Source organism: Odontesthes bonariensis, chromosome 6 (assembly GCF_027942865.1).
Source record: "Odontesthes bonariensis isolate fOdoBon6 chromosome 6, fOdoBon6.hap1, whole genome shotgun sequence".
NCBI lineage: Eukaryota > Metazoa > Chordata > Actinopteri > Atheriniformes > Atherinopsidae > Odontesthes > Odontesthes bonariensis.
In genome coordinates this window covers 7,341,444-7,359,181 of record NC_134511.1, presented here as the reverse complement: position 1 = coordinate 7,359,181, position 17,738 = coordinate 7,341,444, and the positions used below count along the sequence as shown (strand labels likewise).

At 41.5% G+C, this 17,738-nt stretch overlaps 1 protein-coding gene across 1 annotated transcript; it reads left to right on the top strand.

The window, feature by feature from the left end:
* The first annotated feature begins 2,300 nt into the window (after positions 1-2,300).
* Positions 2,301-14,638, top strand: lox (lysyl oxidase). The gene is made up of 7 exons (XM_075468835.1): positions 2,301-2,841; positions 4,266-4,374; positions 6,385-6,516; positions 7,220-7,376; positions 9,380-9,475; positions 10,881-10,996; positions 14,632-14,638. Exons 1-7 carry the CDS (start codon positions 2,301-2,303, stop codon positions 14,636-14,638), a joined length of 1,158 nt encoding a protein of 385 aa, XP_075324950.1.
* Positions 14,639-17,738: the final 3,100 nt, after the last annotated feature.

Below are 17,738 nucleotides of genomic sequence, written 5' to 3'. Positions count from 1 at the left end.
ACCTGCTGTAAAGCACTTTGGTACACGGTAAGGATTGTCTGTAAAGGGCTGTATAAATAAAGTACATTTACATTTACATTTGTTGTGGAAAACACAGACGTAATGGGGGACAAAGATCTGCTTTGTGACAGAGAGAAAACTAAGTTTTAAAAACTGAAGACGACCTAAAATAATGAAGACTGTTGTTTGTGCTTTTCCCTCGTGCTTCATCCACTTTCTTATGAAATCAGTTGTTGTTCGCCACTTTTGTCCAATTAGCTCTCAAATAACACATTGTGTCAGCTTTGAGGGTGTTAATAGGTTTTCAGAGGACTATAGGTCTGTCTGCTTACGTTGGAAAAATACTCGTTCGTGTCAGTTGAGAGCGGTGCAGATGTAAATTCTCAGGTATCACCTCTCTAACTCTTACAATGCAGCCCTGACTCTCTTCCCCAGGTGGTTCGACAGCCATTCGCACCTTAAATCTTGGGACCAGAACATGTTGGTCTGATAGATAAATAACTTACAGCTGACAAAGACCAATGTTACAGCAAAAGGAGAGAGTTGAGGCATTCCTTGCATCTGGTCAAGAAGAGTCTCCCGGACGACTTTAAGGGGATGTGCCATCAGAAGAAGGCCTCAGGACAGACTCAGAGCCCACCGGAAAGATTGTATCTTTCAACTTTGTAAATGCCTCTGAGTCCCTGATGGTTAGAATGTAGTTATTGCACAATGGATGGGCCTTTAGTGAGAAACTGTAACTTTTTTTTTTTAGCTGTGTTATAAAATTGAGTTGAGCATATAATCAGAAAAATGTAATAAACAACCAGGAAGAATAACACTTTTTTTCTTGAGTCAGAATTCAGCATCTTCAGCCCTCAGAGTAAATTTAGAGCGACTCTGACCACAAAGATGCTGTAATTAGAGACGAACAGCTTCGACACCAAAGCGTCGCACCTCATGCTATAGAAAGTTTTCAAACCAATTGTCCCAACTCGTTTCCTGGCAATCGGTCAGAATTTGTATGTGAATATATCAGTGTCATTACGGCTTAAAGGGACATTATGTAATTTCTTCCCCCATCTAGTGGTGCAATTTTATTTTGCAAAGTCGAATGAATTTGCTCTCTAGCGCCTCGCGTTTTCAAATGTGCGTTGCAACTTGTTGAACTACGGCAGGCGGTATGTGTCAAGATTCTCTTTTTCGCTTTTTTGGCGACGAGGATCCCTTCTCCTGTGGCGTGGCATAGCTATGGTCTTCCATTGCGAACAAAAGTGCAGGCCGTTCAGGCTGGTTTATACCAGAGAATGTCTAATGGCGTAGACTGGCTCCGTTTTTACTTGCGTGCAAACGTGACGTCAAAATGACGTCATTTCCGCTTGCAGGCCTGGCGTTGGGGAAAACGCGATTCGAAGTGCTTTATGTCCCTCTCGGCACTTCGTCGTTTTTCATAGACCGGAAGGACATGGACGCCTCCATAGAGCTTGCCCGCTCTATGTAGATACAGACAAGTTATTCTTCACTCAGGAGGATAAGTGAGATTGTTGACAGAGATAATGTTACACCAATGAGGACTAATTTATGAATGAATATGTTGATTTGAGCTAATAAATGACTTACTATATTACACAGTGTCCCTTTAAAGGTTTTTACTGCAGCGTTAGCACAGAGAAGCCTCACCTGAGGCAGCCTCACACTTCGGTGCTTTAACATCATCTTTAAAGCCTGTTTTGATTATTTTGTCTAGAATCCCAAAATCTATGATGATGTATATAAAGACAATAATTAAAATTTGAAAATAACAGTGTCAACCCTGACACGTTTCATACCTTGATACCTCAGGATAAATTCTTAGCTGCAGTTAAATATTTAGTTTGAGATAAAGACGATTAAGTAAAGCCTGAAAATACAAGAAAGCTTAATTTAAAAAAATCACTGAAAAGTGAGACAGGTTCAATTTGCAGAGTCATTTCCAACCAAACTTAGAAGCCCTCATCAGAAAAACCAGCCCAAATGTGACATGGCAATGGTTTGCCATCCCTCCAACCTACTGACCTAGTTTAGAGCTGGAGGTCTCAGACTGAACCCTTAAGGGCTTTTTTTTTTAAGTTGACCTTGACTGAAAAGGTCAAGGTTACACCAAGAGTTAAAAGCCACACATATCTGGTCGCTTCAACTTCAAAAAAAGAGAAGAAATCTCACTCCTCCTCCTGTCCCTCAGCAGAGGTAGGAGCTGCTGAGCACCAACATTTGAGTCAAACTCTTCAGATCAGCAGCTGCGCAGCCCAAAGGAAAATAGAGTCTCTTAATTTATTGCAACCATGAGGGAGCTCTCCTTTGCCCGTTTGGCGCTCTCTTTTGCGCATTTATGTTTCCTTGGTGCCTTTCTGGACGAAGCTCGCGCTCAGGAGGCTGCTGCTGCTGATGAAGGTGATGCGCTCCGGCGGGGGTTGACATGGCAACACAACGGGCAGGTTTTCAGCATCCTGAGCCGCGGCTCTCAGTACAGGCCGACCGCGAGGAGGCAAACGGGGACTCCTCACCGTAATGACCCCGTGCTCGTGCTCAGGAACGCGAACGACACGGCCGCCGAAGTCCCCCGGGGATCCCCGCGAGTCCCGGCCGCCAGCAACTCCGCGCAATTACGCGCGATGACGCGTCGGCAGCAGAGACCAGAGCAGCCTCTGCGCGGCGGTGACGGTGACTCTGCCCCGGCCAACCGGGAGGACATGATGGTCGGAGATGATCCCTACAACCCGTATAAGCGACAGGACCCCTATCATAACTACTTCGACTCCTACTACAGACCAAGAGCTCAGGCTCAGCCTCGGCACGGATATGGCACCGGCTACCACCAGAACGGTATATGAAAAAGAGACATTTTTTAACATTTTAATTTGCTTTAAGTCTCAGTCATACAAGTGTCCACGTAGACAAATCACCCTGAGGTAAACTGTCATGACCAAAAATCTTTAAACTTTCATACAAGTACTGAAAGTTTGCCTTAGATTTTCTAAAGGTTTGGTACTCATTGTGTTGTAATCATCCATAATTTAATGTAAATCTGTTCATTTGGTTCAGCACAGTTGTTCAGGCTCAGTTTATTGCTTATTGTCCATTAAACTGTTAAAGGTCGTGAAATTCTGAGCCATGAAAGTATAAATGCCAGCTTTTATTGGCTCATTATTCCTGTAGACTCAGCCCTTCAATGAGCTCTTTAATGCCAGTCTAAAGAAAGACAGATGTTTCCACTGTACCTGCTATGAAGTTAAAGATCCCGAATTTATTTACATTTTGATTATTTAAAAAAACTTAGAGCTAAACACAGTCAGTTTGCAAAGTCTTTGTTGCATCTTTCTTCTCGAATTCAGCTCAAGCCAAGACAAATATTCATCCTCCAGGATCTTTTATTGAGTATTTTGCAGAGCTGCGGTGCTTCGATCAGATAATATCTTAAAAATCATTTAGAAATAAGTGAGTGGAGTCACTAAAAAGACAAAGAATCAGCCAAATAAAATCCAGAATATGTCAATGAAGAGGCTGCTGGTTCACCGGATTTTTTATTTTGTGTTCAGAGCGTTTTGACCAATAATACATTCATTCACAAATCTAAAAAGTTACTCGAACCAGAAATAGCAGCTGGAAAAAAATTTATCAAAATATAGCCAAGATTGTTTTTACATTTAGTGGCAGAGGATGGAGGGTAATGAGTGTATGGACCGAGCTTTTTAGTATCCAGATCTCTTCATCTTCAACACAAAGGAGAAATGAATTATCGCTGCCTGGATGCAACACTTGAACCAGAAGGCGTCTTAGTGAACCACACCCTTAGCCCGTGATGACATTACGATCGACACGTTCATGGAGGCAACGGATAGCCTCATCTGCCTGCCAGTGGCAATAAAATTCAATTTTAAGAGCATGAATTATGAGCAGCTGTGAGTTTCGGCCTTTTTCTGGCTCCACGATGTAGAGATTTCACTTTACAAAAGTGCCGATCCCCTTCACAGCTTCTGAACCTGCTCACAAACTTTGTGCCTATTATCGTCGGAGAAGGGTTTGAATCTGTTTTCTTCATTTTCATCAAAAAAAAGCAGCTTTAATGTGTTTTAACGAGCCGACCCAAAGGAACAAAGAACCAGAAACGGTCACTCTGAAACACACATCAAACATCAAATCAAACCAAAGTCTTAAAGCTCTGAGTTGTGCCAGTTGTGTCACCTGTGATCAGAGTTATGAGAACACTTTCTTCAGGACTAACTGATTCTGCTCCTTCCTGACTGCAGGCCTCCCTGATCTGGTTCCTGATCCGTATTACATCCAGATTTCCACATATGTCCAGAGGTCACCCATGTACAACCTGCGCTGTGCCGCTGAAGAGAACTGCCTCACCAGGTAAGACGGCAGACTGCAGGTTTTAATCCTGCTCGCTTTTATGATTTTTAGGTTGAAAGAGAAGAACAAGAACGCTGCGACACCTCCTGGCATCTGTGGAAATTCGAACACAGTGAGGTGTGTTCTGACATCCACCAATCAGCTCTAACTTGTGATGTGAAGTTTGATGAATAACAGCCAGTGGAGCTTATCGATACCAACTCCCTTTATGTGCTCGTCACCTCCTGCAGCTAGCCAGCTGTGTTTTTATGCTTAGCAGCATGAAACCACAAACCTGCAATGACTTAAAGAATGTGACTGACAGGTTACATAAACCCCCTTCAACAGCGCCCTCTGGTGTGTGGACATCGGCATCTACATGTGAAAGAAGTTGCTTATTCACCAAAACTCAAGTCAAATGAGACACTACTGTTTTATTTAAGCAGCTTCCAGCAGCTCCACTATATCTATTACAACAGATTTCACAGTGAAATCTTTAGAAAACTAGAATTTGGTTCAAATTGAATGTCAATTGTACGGAAGCCCAGAGCGGACGTGGTACGTATAAACTTTTTTTGATTGTTTTCTCGATATAAGGAGTTAATAAAACGATGGTTTTCGAGGCCACTTTTTCTCCCCAGTCCGCCCCTGTTTATATGTGTTTATGTGTTTAAAAGATAACGAGTTATTTATCTCGTTATCTCAAGAAAACAATAACAGCACCTCTCGTGCATCATTCGGTAACCATGGAGACGGCCTGGTCCCCTCAGCTGGTCACTGATGAAGTCGACTATATCAGCAGGATCACTTAGGTGTAAACGCTTGTTGAACGGCAGTCAAGCCAGCCGTCTCCGGCTACTTTATTCAGTTTTCAATGAAAGGGGGGTAAAAATGGGTAAAAACCTTTGCCAGAAACACATATAAACACATATAAACAGGGGCGGACTGGGGAGAAAAAGTGGCCTCGAAAACCATCTGTAAATTATCTCGTTATCTCGAGAAAACCATCAAAAAAAAGTTTATATGTACCTCGTCCGCTCTGGGCTTCCGTACAATTGTGTACTACATACATTACTTTAATGGTCAATTTCAAACATTAACCATGATTTTGAGATCATTGCATGATAATTTATTTGAAGTATTAATAGGAAAATCTACAATTGAAAGAATATAATAAAGGTCTTTAGGTCATTATTCACCAGAGAACATCTCTGCTGTCAGAACTTCTTCAGGTTTACGAGTAAAAGTCAGGCCACAGTGTGCAGGAGTCTTCTTCATTCTCTCCTTACAACCACAAAGGGGTCCAAAGAAAGCTGAGGGTGTGAAAAAGATCATATCAAAAAGCAAGAATTTGAAATGTTTTTAATATGAATGACACTAAAACTAACATTGCAACAATTCAGTTGATCTGTGTTAAAAAGCTAAATGTGTCAGATCAGTTTGTTCTTTAACTCTTTCGGTGCCATTGACGTCTATAGACATCAATTTAAAAAAAAAACGCTGACTGCCAAAGACGTCTATAGATGTCAATTGCGTTTTTTAACGGAGCGGGCTGGGGGACAATCTAGCGGAGTTTGTCACTGAATCTTAGGCTTGTAAACACTAAACAGAGAATATACTGGCAAAATTACCCGCTAGGTGGCAGCAGTGCCACTTTGCACCAAAAAAAAAGAGCTTGTTTTCTCAATTTTTTTGGTCAAACAGCTGTTTTTGGTGAAACCAACCTATGTTCTACTGTCTCTTACTAAAAGACTGAAAATGGTAGAAACAAACTTTTTTTCCTGATGAAAGAAGAGAGTCTACTCTTTCGTTTGGTAATTTCAGTGTGTACATAGTCATAAGACACACTTTTCTGTGGGTCTTGGAAAATCAGTCAAAATACTGTAAAACACTTGGCAGTATGGGTCTCTCTGAACTGAAAATGGCTGGCAGCCAATGAGTTAATCAGCTTTTCTTTTTTATTGAACGTGGATTTGGTCCAAACTGAAGAGCCATAACCTGTCCTCTCTTTGGTCTCCTGTCTTCCCTCAGTTCTGCTCGCTACGCTCAGGATTACGACACTCGAGTTTTGTTGCGGTTTCCTCAGAGGGTGAAGAACCAGGGAACATCAGACTTCCTGCCCAGTAAACCTCGTTATGCCTGGGAGTGGCACAGCTGCCATAAGTATGCACCTTCAACACGACAAGATTGTTAAATTAAGTTTCCAGTGGTGGAACGTAGCTAAGTACATTTCAATTCATAGAACTTCCATTTATTCTACATCATGCTTCAGTCCGACCACATTTCGGAGAGAATTCATATACTTTTTATTCAACTGCATATCATTAACCTTTTATAAGTTGCTTTTTAGAGATTTTAACAACAGTATTTGACCCTGAATAGGACAAAGGTTAAAAATTGATTTTTAAAAAGTTAGAAGTTTTGCGACAGAAATGTCTACCCCACCTTAAGAGATAAGATTCCTGTAGAAGGAAAAATACAAGAAAAAGCAGAACAGTTTATTACGTCGGGACAAAAAGTCACATCTTTGTCTTCCTATCCTCCTAATGTAGACTCTTTTTTTTGCCCTCCAGCATTTCATATGAATAAATCAGTTGCATATGGACATAAAGAAGCCCGCACCCCTCAGTTTCAGTGGAGTTAGCATAACAAAGAAAAAAAACTTTACTCCCAAAAAGGAAAATAAAATGGGCCCTAAAATGGAACCTTGAGGTACTCCACGAATTGATAAATCTTCCTTTGACACATGTTTTTAGGACTCTCCTGTACCCTCTTTAATTCAGTTGGAATTTTAGGACCTTTAAGAGTAATTTGAAAGTGGGATATTAGTCCTCCACCTCTCCGTGATAATTGTGCCGTTGTTCAGTCACTTCCACAGCATGGACGAGTTCAGCCTGTACGAGCTGCTGGACGCTCGGACACATAGACAGGTAGCCGAGGGTCACAAGGCCAGTTTCTGTCTGGAGGACACATCCTGTGACCCCGGATACTACCGCCGCTTTGCTTGTACCTCACACACTCAGGTAAGTGAACACACACTCTGGCATATGAACACCTGTTTGAACTTATAAATGAAGAACAATAATCTCCAGTTACTGTTACTTCAAATAAACCATTCGCTTATGACATCTCAAGATATAGATTTTTATTCAGGCTCATATTTAAGATGCCTTTAAATTGCTAATTGTTCCCTAAGAGTTTCTCAGATGACACAAGGACCTTCAAAACCATCATATTTCTTCTAATCTCTCATCTTTAATGTTGATTTTCATCATTTGAACTCCTTTCTTCTGCTTAATGCCACAAACTATTTGATTAAGACAAACAAACAGTGATGAAAATGTGTGGGACAGATAATCTTCACCTAAAATATTTTAGTTGATTATGACAATGAGGTTCAATAAACAGAACTGTGCAAAAGTTTTTTGTGGTGTGAGGAGCAGTGTTGGCTGGCATTAGGGGAGTGACTCTGGGACGCCAGTGATCACTGTCTAGCCTCCTGGAGGTGTTGTGGGCCCAACTAGACGAAACACTGATGAAAGGAGGTTCCCACCTAATTACTCCAATGACATGTTGGTCAGCACTGCTCACTGGTCTATATTATAGGGATTATAGGGAATTATTCACTGATCTGGTCCACTTTTTCTTTAGCACAAGTTTCTTGTGTTTACCTTAAAGCAAAGAAGCCATTTTAAACTGGATCTTTAGGCACTTTGTTCCCAGCAGCCTGTCACAGAGACACATCATTTGTTCCCATTTCTTTAGCTGCATCAATGAAAAACAGCAAAGATAACACAGTCCGACAGACATAAAACAGGATTTCTGCAGCAACAAGGTGATTCCCAAAGAGCTGTTAGCTGAAAACTTGGCATATCTCAGCATGGTGTGCAGTGTGTCCCTAAAACATTTGAGGAAACTGGACAAGTGGAGGACAAAAGAAGAAGTGTCAGGCCTAAAGAACTATCTACAGCAGATGAACAGGATCTGAAAGTGATGTCCTTAAGAAAGAGGAAAACATCCAGCAAAGACCTGACACAGGAGCTGAGAGATGCATCTGGACCTTCAGCTGATGCATCTGCTGTTGGCCCAAGCCTCATCAGAAATGGGCTCCATGGAAGGGTGGCTGTCAAGAAGCCGTTCTTAAGGAAGGGAAACAGGGAGAAAAGGCTGAGCTGTGCCAAAGGACACAAGAAGTGGGCTGAAAATCAGTGGCAGCAGGTCTGATGGAGGGATGAATCCTCCCCAGAGCCCGGAGCTCAACATTACTGAAGCAGTGTGGGATCATGTTGGCAGAGAACGGAACAAAAGGCAGCCCACATCCAAAGAAGAGCTTTGGGATGTCCTTCAAGAAGCCTGGAGAACTATTCCTGAAGACTCCTTAAAGAAAGGACAGAAAGCTCGTCTGAGAGGGTTCAGGCTGTGCTGGAGGAGAAAGGAGCTCAGAGCAGATATTCACTTTAAAGTCTGTTTTTAACCTATAAACTGCATCAGAATCTATATTTGAATATGTTTTAATAAATCACTGTAATTATCTCCTGTTTTTCAACATGTAAATAAAGAAATGTACAGGTGAGAGATGACAGTACTGAATGTAGAAATAAAAGATCAGGGGAAAAGTTCAAAATGAAAACCAGATCTGTGTATCAGAGATTTGTTTGATATGTTTCTTCTTCCATCAATCTTCTCTCCACGCTTCAGCGCTCGTTGTTGTTCCTGCATAAAGAACTTAATATAAACCAGCTGAAACCAAACATTCAGTGTTTAAAAATGATGTCATCATAGTTTGATCACGTTGCGTCTCGTTTTTCAAGCAGAACAATTAACAGTGATGAAATACTTTCTATTTTATTGGTGTTTATATTTATATATATCTGACGACAGACTGTGCTGTAGATAAAGGCCTCTGCAGCCTTTAGAAAGGAAATGATCCATAACCAGTAAGATGCAGTAAAAGTCGAGTTGTTTTCTTGCATCGGTTAAAACAAAAAATGGTTCTGTATGTTTGATTTGTCTTGTTTTCGTTCAGGGTTTAAGTCCAGGTTGTTACGACACCTACAACGCTGACATCGACTGTCAGTGGATCGACATCACCGACGTCACGCCTGGAAAATACATCCTCAAGGTTTGATTCCCCTGGAAAAAAACTCACTAAAAATACTCACAGGAGCACAAAATTCATATTAATTTTCCTGGAAATGCTGTTTTCTCCAATTAATATTTGACAAAGGATAAAATACAATGTGCTGACTCAGAGAAGAGCACCTGGAGCTTCTACTGACATCAGGATTAGTGGCTTAATGAGCCAACTTCCTGCTCTGGATCTCTGTGGCAGTGATATTGATCAGCTTATTGATTACACATTCATATCTTTTAGTGTTTTTTTGCTTTTTGTCATCATTCCTTCCTGCTCTGACTGCAGCAGCTGCTTTTCAGTCACCTGTTCTACATGAACTTGCCCATATTTAGTCTGAACCTTAGGCAGACGTGCCGAACACTGTAAAGAATTTCCCTGTAAAATAACAGTAAAATACTGGCAGCATTTATTTTAACAGTATATTACCGTTTTTTGCATTACAGTATATGACTGTAGAATAATGGTAGGTGATGTGGTCATTTTACAGTGCAACTACTGTTATTTATCAAACAGTATAATACTGTTTTTTGGATTACAGTACATGACGGTAGGATAACTGTGTTTTAGTAATTTTACCGCGCATCTACCGTAATTTATTTAACAGAATAATAACGTATTTTGGATTTGGACAGCAATTCATTACAAATACTGTTTCATGTATTGTTAAATGACTGATTTAACTGTTAATTTTTATGTGAGGGATGAATATTCAACAGTATTTTACAATTATTGTCAAATACAGTCGGATACTGATGTAAATACACAGCAATTCGTTACAGTGAATTGATAACTCGAGTCAAAGCACTGCTCAGTGAGTCGTTGTCGGCGTAGGTGAGATCATCTGAAGTTACCGTGCACATAGTGAACCTGCTTCTCAGCACAGGCCTCAGATTTAACGGGTTGAACTAAATGAAAGAAACGCAGCGTTAGATAACGATTCATTCGAAGTGGAGTTGGTCTTTTGGCTACAATAACTGCTTCGTTATGTGGAGGAATGTGAGGTTTAGGAAATGACTGGAGGGATTTTAATCCGTTCCACAAGTCAAAGCTGTTCCTGCTCCTTTAAAGCTGAAGGTGCATGGCCCCACGTAAACGCTAAGCTTCGCATCGTTATTCTGGAAGATCGTTCAGAAACAAATGTTCCTTCGAAGCAACCCCACCTTGCAGCTGCATTTACAGATCGCATGATAAAGCAGGTCCAGCAGTTATACCACCACCTCCATCACTGCTGGGGTCAGACAGTCGGGATCAATGCTTAGAACACTTCCTGTGGTTTTAGCCCCATTTTATGAGTTGTTCACTCATGATGTGCTGATGCTCTTTAGAAATGATCCATTAATGCAGGATGTGTTGTTCAGGTGACTGCTCCTCTGATACGTTGTTGTCCTGGCAGGTGACGGTGAACCCCAGGCAGCAGGTTCCAGAGTCCAACTTCAACAACAACGTCGCTCAGTGTGACGTGCAGTACACAGGCAACGCTGCGCACGTCTCTGGATGCAGCTTGACAGGGTAAGAAACGTCCCTTTCACCCACAATCTGTTCAGGCTAGGGCTGGGCAACGATTCCATAACATGCCATAACATTTGTTGTGCAAACACACTTTTAACATCAGCATCCTTCTGTAGTTTTTATGTAGAAGCCTCGCTCCACTGTCTGTTTCCTTGAATGACTTGCTGCTATCAGTTGTGTGTTTTGCCTTTAAGTGATATTTTAGACTGGAACTACTACGCTGAGAAGACAATTCAACTTGGCTGTAAATGCAGGAGGTTTTTTTATTTATTTTGAAATACGTGCTTTTATGTTGAAACAAGTAAAACAGGAAGTAGCGCTGGTTAGCTCCGTGAGCTTCACACAGAGACCGAGGAGCATCTGTAGCGGTGATGTTACCTGCTAGTTTATCTTTATTTTATTACTCCATGCTTCGCGGTGTTTGCTGTAACTGTGTGAATGTGATGAATTCAACAGACTTTTACAATAATAAAACCTGCGTTAATGCGCGATAAAATATTTATCGCGTTAAATAATTAACAAGTTAACGCGATAATAACGAGTCTAGTTCAGACTGATGTGAAGCCCACAGGTTTAGCATGGGAGTTTTAACACGAAATCCATCAAAAGACAGAAAAAGAAGGCCGACTATTCTGCTGGTTAAAACTGGAATAATGTTCAGTTACTGGGGACGGATCTCAGATCTGTTAACAACATTCAGTATTTCAGCCTTTGGGAGTTCCTCTAAATATGTAGAATTCTGTACCACCTGGTGGTTTAATGATGTATTAACAGGCTGCTTCATCTTTTTTTAAAGAGGACCGTTCATCCAAACAGCCAACAGCCTACAGGCCGGACAGACGTCACTACACAAGACAGAATTATCTCAAAATACTTTTATTTTCTTCTTAAAGGTGAAGTTCATTCTTTTTTAAACCTGGACCTTATTTCTGGCATAAAATACATTCATCTACTCACCGATAACAGTTTGGTGAAAGTCGGCGTCCTCAGGACGATATTTAGATCCCTGGAGATCTGCGTATCTCCATATAACGGGAGAGAACAGGGCAATACAGCCTCTAAATAAGGCATTATCTGTCTTTATTTCACCAATACTTTAAGACCAATGAATCAATGAACACTATTGCACTGTTAGCTCAGAGCTGCCGTGTTGTTGTTATTGGGGGCTTTCTACACATGCGTCTAGTGGGATGACTTCATCGCAGCGCGCCGCTGCAGCACAGCTCATTCACTCCAGTAAGGACGTCCATCGTACTCAAAGTCGTCGTCCACAGCGTCAAAATCTGATAAATATTCTGCCATGTTGCACAAAACTAGCAGCAGCAAACTGCGTGTGAAGTTAGCTGACCGTCACAGAGCACGGAGTGAATAAGCTGAGCTGCAGCAGCAATGAGGTCATCCCACTAGACGCGTGATACTCACTATTTTTTTCACAAGAGCCACATTGGCAGAGCAAAATCAAGGGAAGAGCCACTTTTACGACAACATACTAAGTTCCCCTTTTGCAAATATGCATTTGTACATATAAAACATCCCACAAAAAAAGAAACCATCCATCCATCATCTTCCGCTGCTCCGGGGATCGGGTCGCGGGGGCAGCAGCTTGAGCAAAGAGACCCAGACGTACCTGTCCCCGGCCACTTCCTCCAGCTCTTCTGGGGGGACCCCGAGGCGTTCCCAGGCCAGCCGAGAGACATAGTCTCTCCAACGTGTCCTGGGTCTTCCCCGGGGCCTCCTCCCAGTGGGACGGGCCCGGAACACCTCACCGGGGAGGCGTCCAGGAGGCATCCTAACCAGATGCCCGAGCCACCTCATCTGACTCTCGATGCGGAGGAGCAGCGGTTCTACTCCGAGCCCCTCCCGGATGACCGAGCTTCTCACCCTATCTCTAAGGGAGAGCCCAGACACCCTGCGGAGGAAACTCATTTCGGCCGCTTGTATTCGCGATCTCGTTCTTTCGGTCACTATCCACAGCTCGTGACCATAGGTGAGGGTAGGAACATAGATTGACCGGTAAATCGAGAGCTTCGCCTTCTGGCTCAGCTCCTTCTTCACCACGACGGGCCGGTGCAGAGCCCGCATCACTGCAGACGCCGCACCGATCCGTCTGTCAATCTCCTGCTCCATTCGTCCCTCACTCGTGAACAAGACCCCAAGATACTTGAACTCCTCCACTTGGGGAAGGATCTCATTCCCGACCCGGAGAGGGCATCCCTCCCTTTTCCGGCCGAAGAAACAGCACAGCCAATACATTTTCAATTCAGACCACATCTACCTTAATACTGGGATGAGCAGAAGCTGGCGGGCATGTCCTTGACTTTCTTCATGTTGTATTTGTAGTTTGTTGTTGTAATCATAGTGAGACATTCAGGATGAGCATGGTTTTTGTGCTGGTTTTTGCCCTTTTTTAATTAAAAACCGATCCATTGGGCCTGGATCTCGCGCTGGCTAAAGGAGCTAGCGTGCACTGCGGTCAAGTGTGACGGTGGTTTAAGCGGGCTGCGTTGCCAGGTTGAACAGAGCCCCCTTTAGGAAACACCATTAAGCCTTAATTAATACTTAATAAAAATACTTAATACTACAAAAACGCAAACTTAATGAAAATACCTAATACTGTGCAGTATTCTCTGTATGTTATTTGAAAAAATGTATTGTTATTGTTACCATATTGTTATAAGCTACTATGTGAGTGCGAGCCGCCAATTAGAGCTTGAGGAGCCGCATGTGGCTCACGAGCCGTGCAATGAGTTTCTGTGTTAAACGCATGTGTAGAAAGCTCCCTATAAGCCCCCCGACAGCCCCGGATAACAACAACACGGCAGCTCTGAGCTAACAGTGCAATAGTACGCATTCATTCATTCATTGGTCTTAAAGTATTGGTGAAATAAAGCCAGATAATGCCTTATTTAGAGGCTGTATTGTCTTTATATGGATATACGTGGATCTCGAGTGATCTAAATATCTTCCGAAGGACGCCGACTTTCACCAAACTGTTATCTGTAAATAGATGAACGTATTTTATGCCAGAAATAAGGTCCAGGTTTAGAAAAAAAAAAAAACGAACTTCCCCTTTAAGTATTTAAGATTTGATACAGAGGTGATTAGAAACCGAATTTAATACAGATACATAACCAGAAGTAGAGGTTTTCCTCTCGGGTGTTGCTTCCTGCTCAGATGAAGGTTTCAGAATAATAAAAATGAAAGATTTGAGCTTATTGATGAATTGTAGTAATATCTATAACTAAGAACAGAATTTAGTTATTTATAAATTGCATAAAGCAGTGTTTTATTCAGAACAGAACATAGAAATTGGGTTTGTAGATTCATCTAAAATGATGAGTAAATGTTCTGATTGCTGAATGCTGCCTGTTTTTTCTTGGCTTTTTTCTGCCTTTATAAAAATAGTTTAGCAGGAGTAAAGCTCTATTTAAAAATCAGATTGATCCGAGTTTTGCTCCTTTCACTGACGGCTGAATTTCAGTGCAGAAGAAAGTGTTTTTTTTCTCTCCTAAACGCTCCAAAGTCTCTGTTTCACTTCAAAAATCAACTCCGATTCAACTTAGAAGCTCAGAATGACCAGATGCCATCTGTCACCCATCAGCGCCTTGTTTTTCTTCTTCTGCTTCTTCCTGCAGGTACTGAGTTGGATCCTTCGATATGAGCCTGAAAATGAAGACACAGGTGGAGCGACACAGAAGTTACACTTTTGTTCACACATGACTTAAATATTTCAGTTCTAACCAAAACTCATTGTTGACTGGCAGGAAAACGCCTGAAGCTGGGAGAATATACTGATTCTTGGAGTTGGATTAACGCATTTCTACCTTTACTGTGGCAGGTGGCCGGTTGGTACTGGATGCGGTTCTGGTTCTCTGCACGAGTACTGTATTTCTGTACATTTATGGTACACTTATCTGACAACTGGAGTTACTGGTTTCTGACTTTTTTTCTTGCTTTGCAGCAGTACTTTTTATATTCAATGTAAAATTTAACGAAAGATTTTAAGTGCAAGTTTATGAGATTTAGTTTTTTTATTAGAAGTAACACATAAGGAATGATTAAAGTTGATTAAACTAAGGTTTAAGCTTTAGTTATCGTGTTTTTTATGGTTTTTGTTCTTTCCACAGTAACTTTCTTAGGATCCCAGCAGATGTTTTTGTCATTACGTTCACACTCAGAGTCATTTGTAAGCAAAAAAGTCTTCTTTCTGAGCCTTAGAAACATATTTCTTGTGATCTTACTATGCATGTTTTCCCTGACTGCTTTTATACAAAGTGTGATATAACTTACATTTAAGCTTTCATGTTAATTTAATGTTGTAGACATTAGTCACTCTGGTGAGAATTTCTGGAACTTATTACAGAAAATGGAGACGGCAGTTTTGTTTTAAACCTGCAAAGATTCCTGTTGGATTGAAACTTCCTTTATTGGTGCTGTAGAGTAGATCTTTTGACTTTTTTTTGGTGCTGAAGCATAGAGTTTTCACTTTGTGCCGTTTTTGTCCCCAAAATTTTAAATAAAAAGTAAAAGGGAGACGATGAGCTGATGGTTAAAATCCTGCAAGATGTCCAACATACAAGTAAATGTGTGTTTCTGATGTGTTGTTACCACAGTTTGTTCAGCAGAGCTCCATAAACACAGGCTCTCACTTCCTGTTGTCATTACTGCTTCATATCACCTCAATAAACTTTGCTTGAATGTGAACTCCTGACTGACTGAATGTGTTGGTTCACTAAGATCTTCGCTTTGATTGTTCTTTTTCTTGATGTGTTGACGATCTAAGAAAACTGTGTTTTACTACCACCAACGGTGTGCAGGAGGAGTCTAAGACTGAAAATATACATGCTGTTAACTACGCATCAGAAGCTAATGTAATTTCTAGGGCTACAATTCAACTTTTTAATCTAATTAATCACATGATTTCCCTGATTAATCACGATTAATCGCATTTGTACACAAAATCCAAAAATGAATCCAAAAGTAGTGTATAGCTTTTAGCATTTAGTTTTATTTTAAATGTGCTGCCATATGAATGAAAGTGCCATAACATTTGTTGTGCAAACACGCTTTCAACATCAGCATCTTTCTGTAGTTTTTATGTAGAAGCCTCGCTCCACTGTCTGTTTCCTTGAATGACTTGCTGCTATCAGTTGTGTGTTTTGCCTTTAAGTGATATTTTAGACTGGAACTACTACGCTGAGAAGACAATTCAACTTGGCAGTGCTTACAGATGACTTTGGTTCTGTCGACTCCGCCGTCTGGAAGAACTTTAAAATGAAAATGGCCGAGTAAAAGTTCCGTACCCTTCTCCATGTTTGGTGGATCCGCCGATTACTTTCTTTTACGGTTCCGCAGCAGACAGCAACAGACTTTTACAAAATAAAAGCCTGTGAGCAACAGACTTTTACAATAATAAAATAAATAATAAAACAGGGGTGGTCCGTGGCGTAGTGGGCTGAGCAGACGCCCCATGTACAGAGGCTATAGTCCTCACTGCAGTTGGCCCCGGTTTGAGTCCTGCATCAGACGGCCCTGTGCTGCATGTTGTTCCCCCTCTCTCTGCCCCCTGCTTCCTGTCTCTCTGAACTTTCCTATCCGTTAAAGGCACAAAAGCCCCAAAAAAAAAATATATATATATATATATATATATATTTTTTTTTTTTTTAAACCGTGTTAAGGTATATATATAATTTAATATAATGAAAATATAAAAGATAATGTAATATTTATCGGCTTTAAATAATCAACGGGTTAACGCGATAATAACGCGTTAACCCAGCCCTTGTAATTTCGTAACATAACGTAAGCTGCAATATATAAGTGACCTGCAGGGGGAGTGCTTCATCTTATTTGAATACAACAAGGCTTCGAGTGGCTCTCGTAGCGTTAAAATAAGCATGGAAAGGCAAAAAATCAAGTAAATCAGGTAGAATATGTTCAAAGAAAAGCAAAGTGGCACCGATAAAGATCCACTGTGGGGTCACAGGGTCACACAGAAAGGCCCCAGCTGGGATTTGGACCTTCTTGCTGGGGGGCGACAGTGCTGATCCTGTGTGAATATGTAGTTTTAAGTATTGTTTTTTAATTAAATACAACATTTAATTGTGTAAACTTGGGCATCAAACTCGTTTTAGAACAGACTGTTTTAGCTGTACCTGGACCTAGAGCAGCGTCCCGGCTTTCTGGGACATAACCGGACTCTGGTGGTCCACTGAGGTCCTCTGAGGGTCCGCTGTCCTCTGAGGTCTCTGACGGGACCCTGGTGGCTCTTAGAGGGGCCTTCCCCCTTCGTTCCTTCCTTCTTTCTTTCTTTCCTTCTTTTCTTCTTTGGTTCTTTCTACTTTCTTCCCATCCTTCCAGCACTCAGCATGATACTCTCTCTTTTCTTTCTTTTTTTCCCCCTTTTCTTCTGTCCTTTCCTTTTTCCTTTTCCATCTTACCTTATTTCCCTCTCTTCCTTTGAATGTTTTGGGTTCTTTGTTTTCTCTTTTGTTGGTCGGGGGTATTCCTCTAGTGTTTTGCTGGATAATCCATGTTGTGTTTTTAATGTCAATGTGAAAAGCGTCTAATAAAGGATCCTTTAAAATAAAACGTTTCCTTCTTCCTTCCCTGCTCCCTTTGTCCTGGTTGTAAGTGTGATGAGGTGCCACCAGATGGCCCTGCTGTGGCTAAAAGAAGCTGCTGATGTTGTGGCCTCAGTGAACCGCAGCTCAGCCTGTTATTATGCATTTATAGATCAGTC

Coding starts and splice junctions, on each gene's coding strand:
- lox (XM_075468835.1), top strand. CDS start 2,301: ATGAGGGAGCTCTCCTTTGCCCGTTTGGCGCTCTCTTTTGCGCATTTA. Junction 6,517..7,219: donor GAGTGGCACAGCTGCCATAA/GTATGCACCTTC, acceptor GCCGTTGTTCAG/TCACTTCCACAGCATGGACG. Junction 9,476..10,880: donor CTGGAAAATACATCCTCAAG/GTTTGATTCCCC, acceptor TTGTCCTGGCAG/GTGACGGTGAACCCCAGGCA.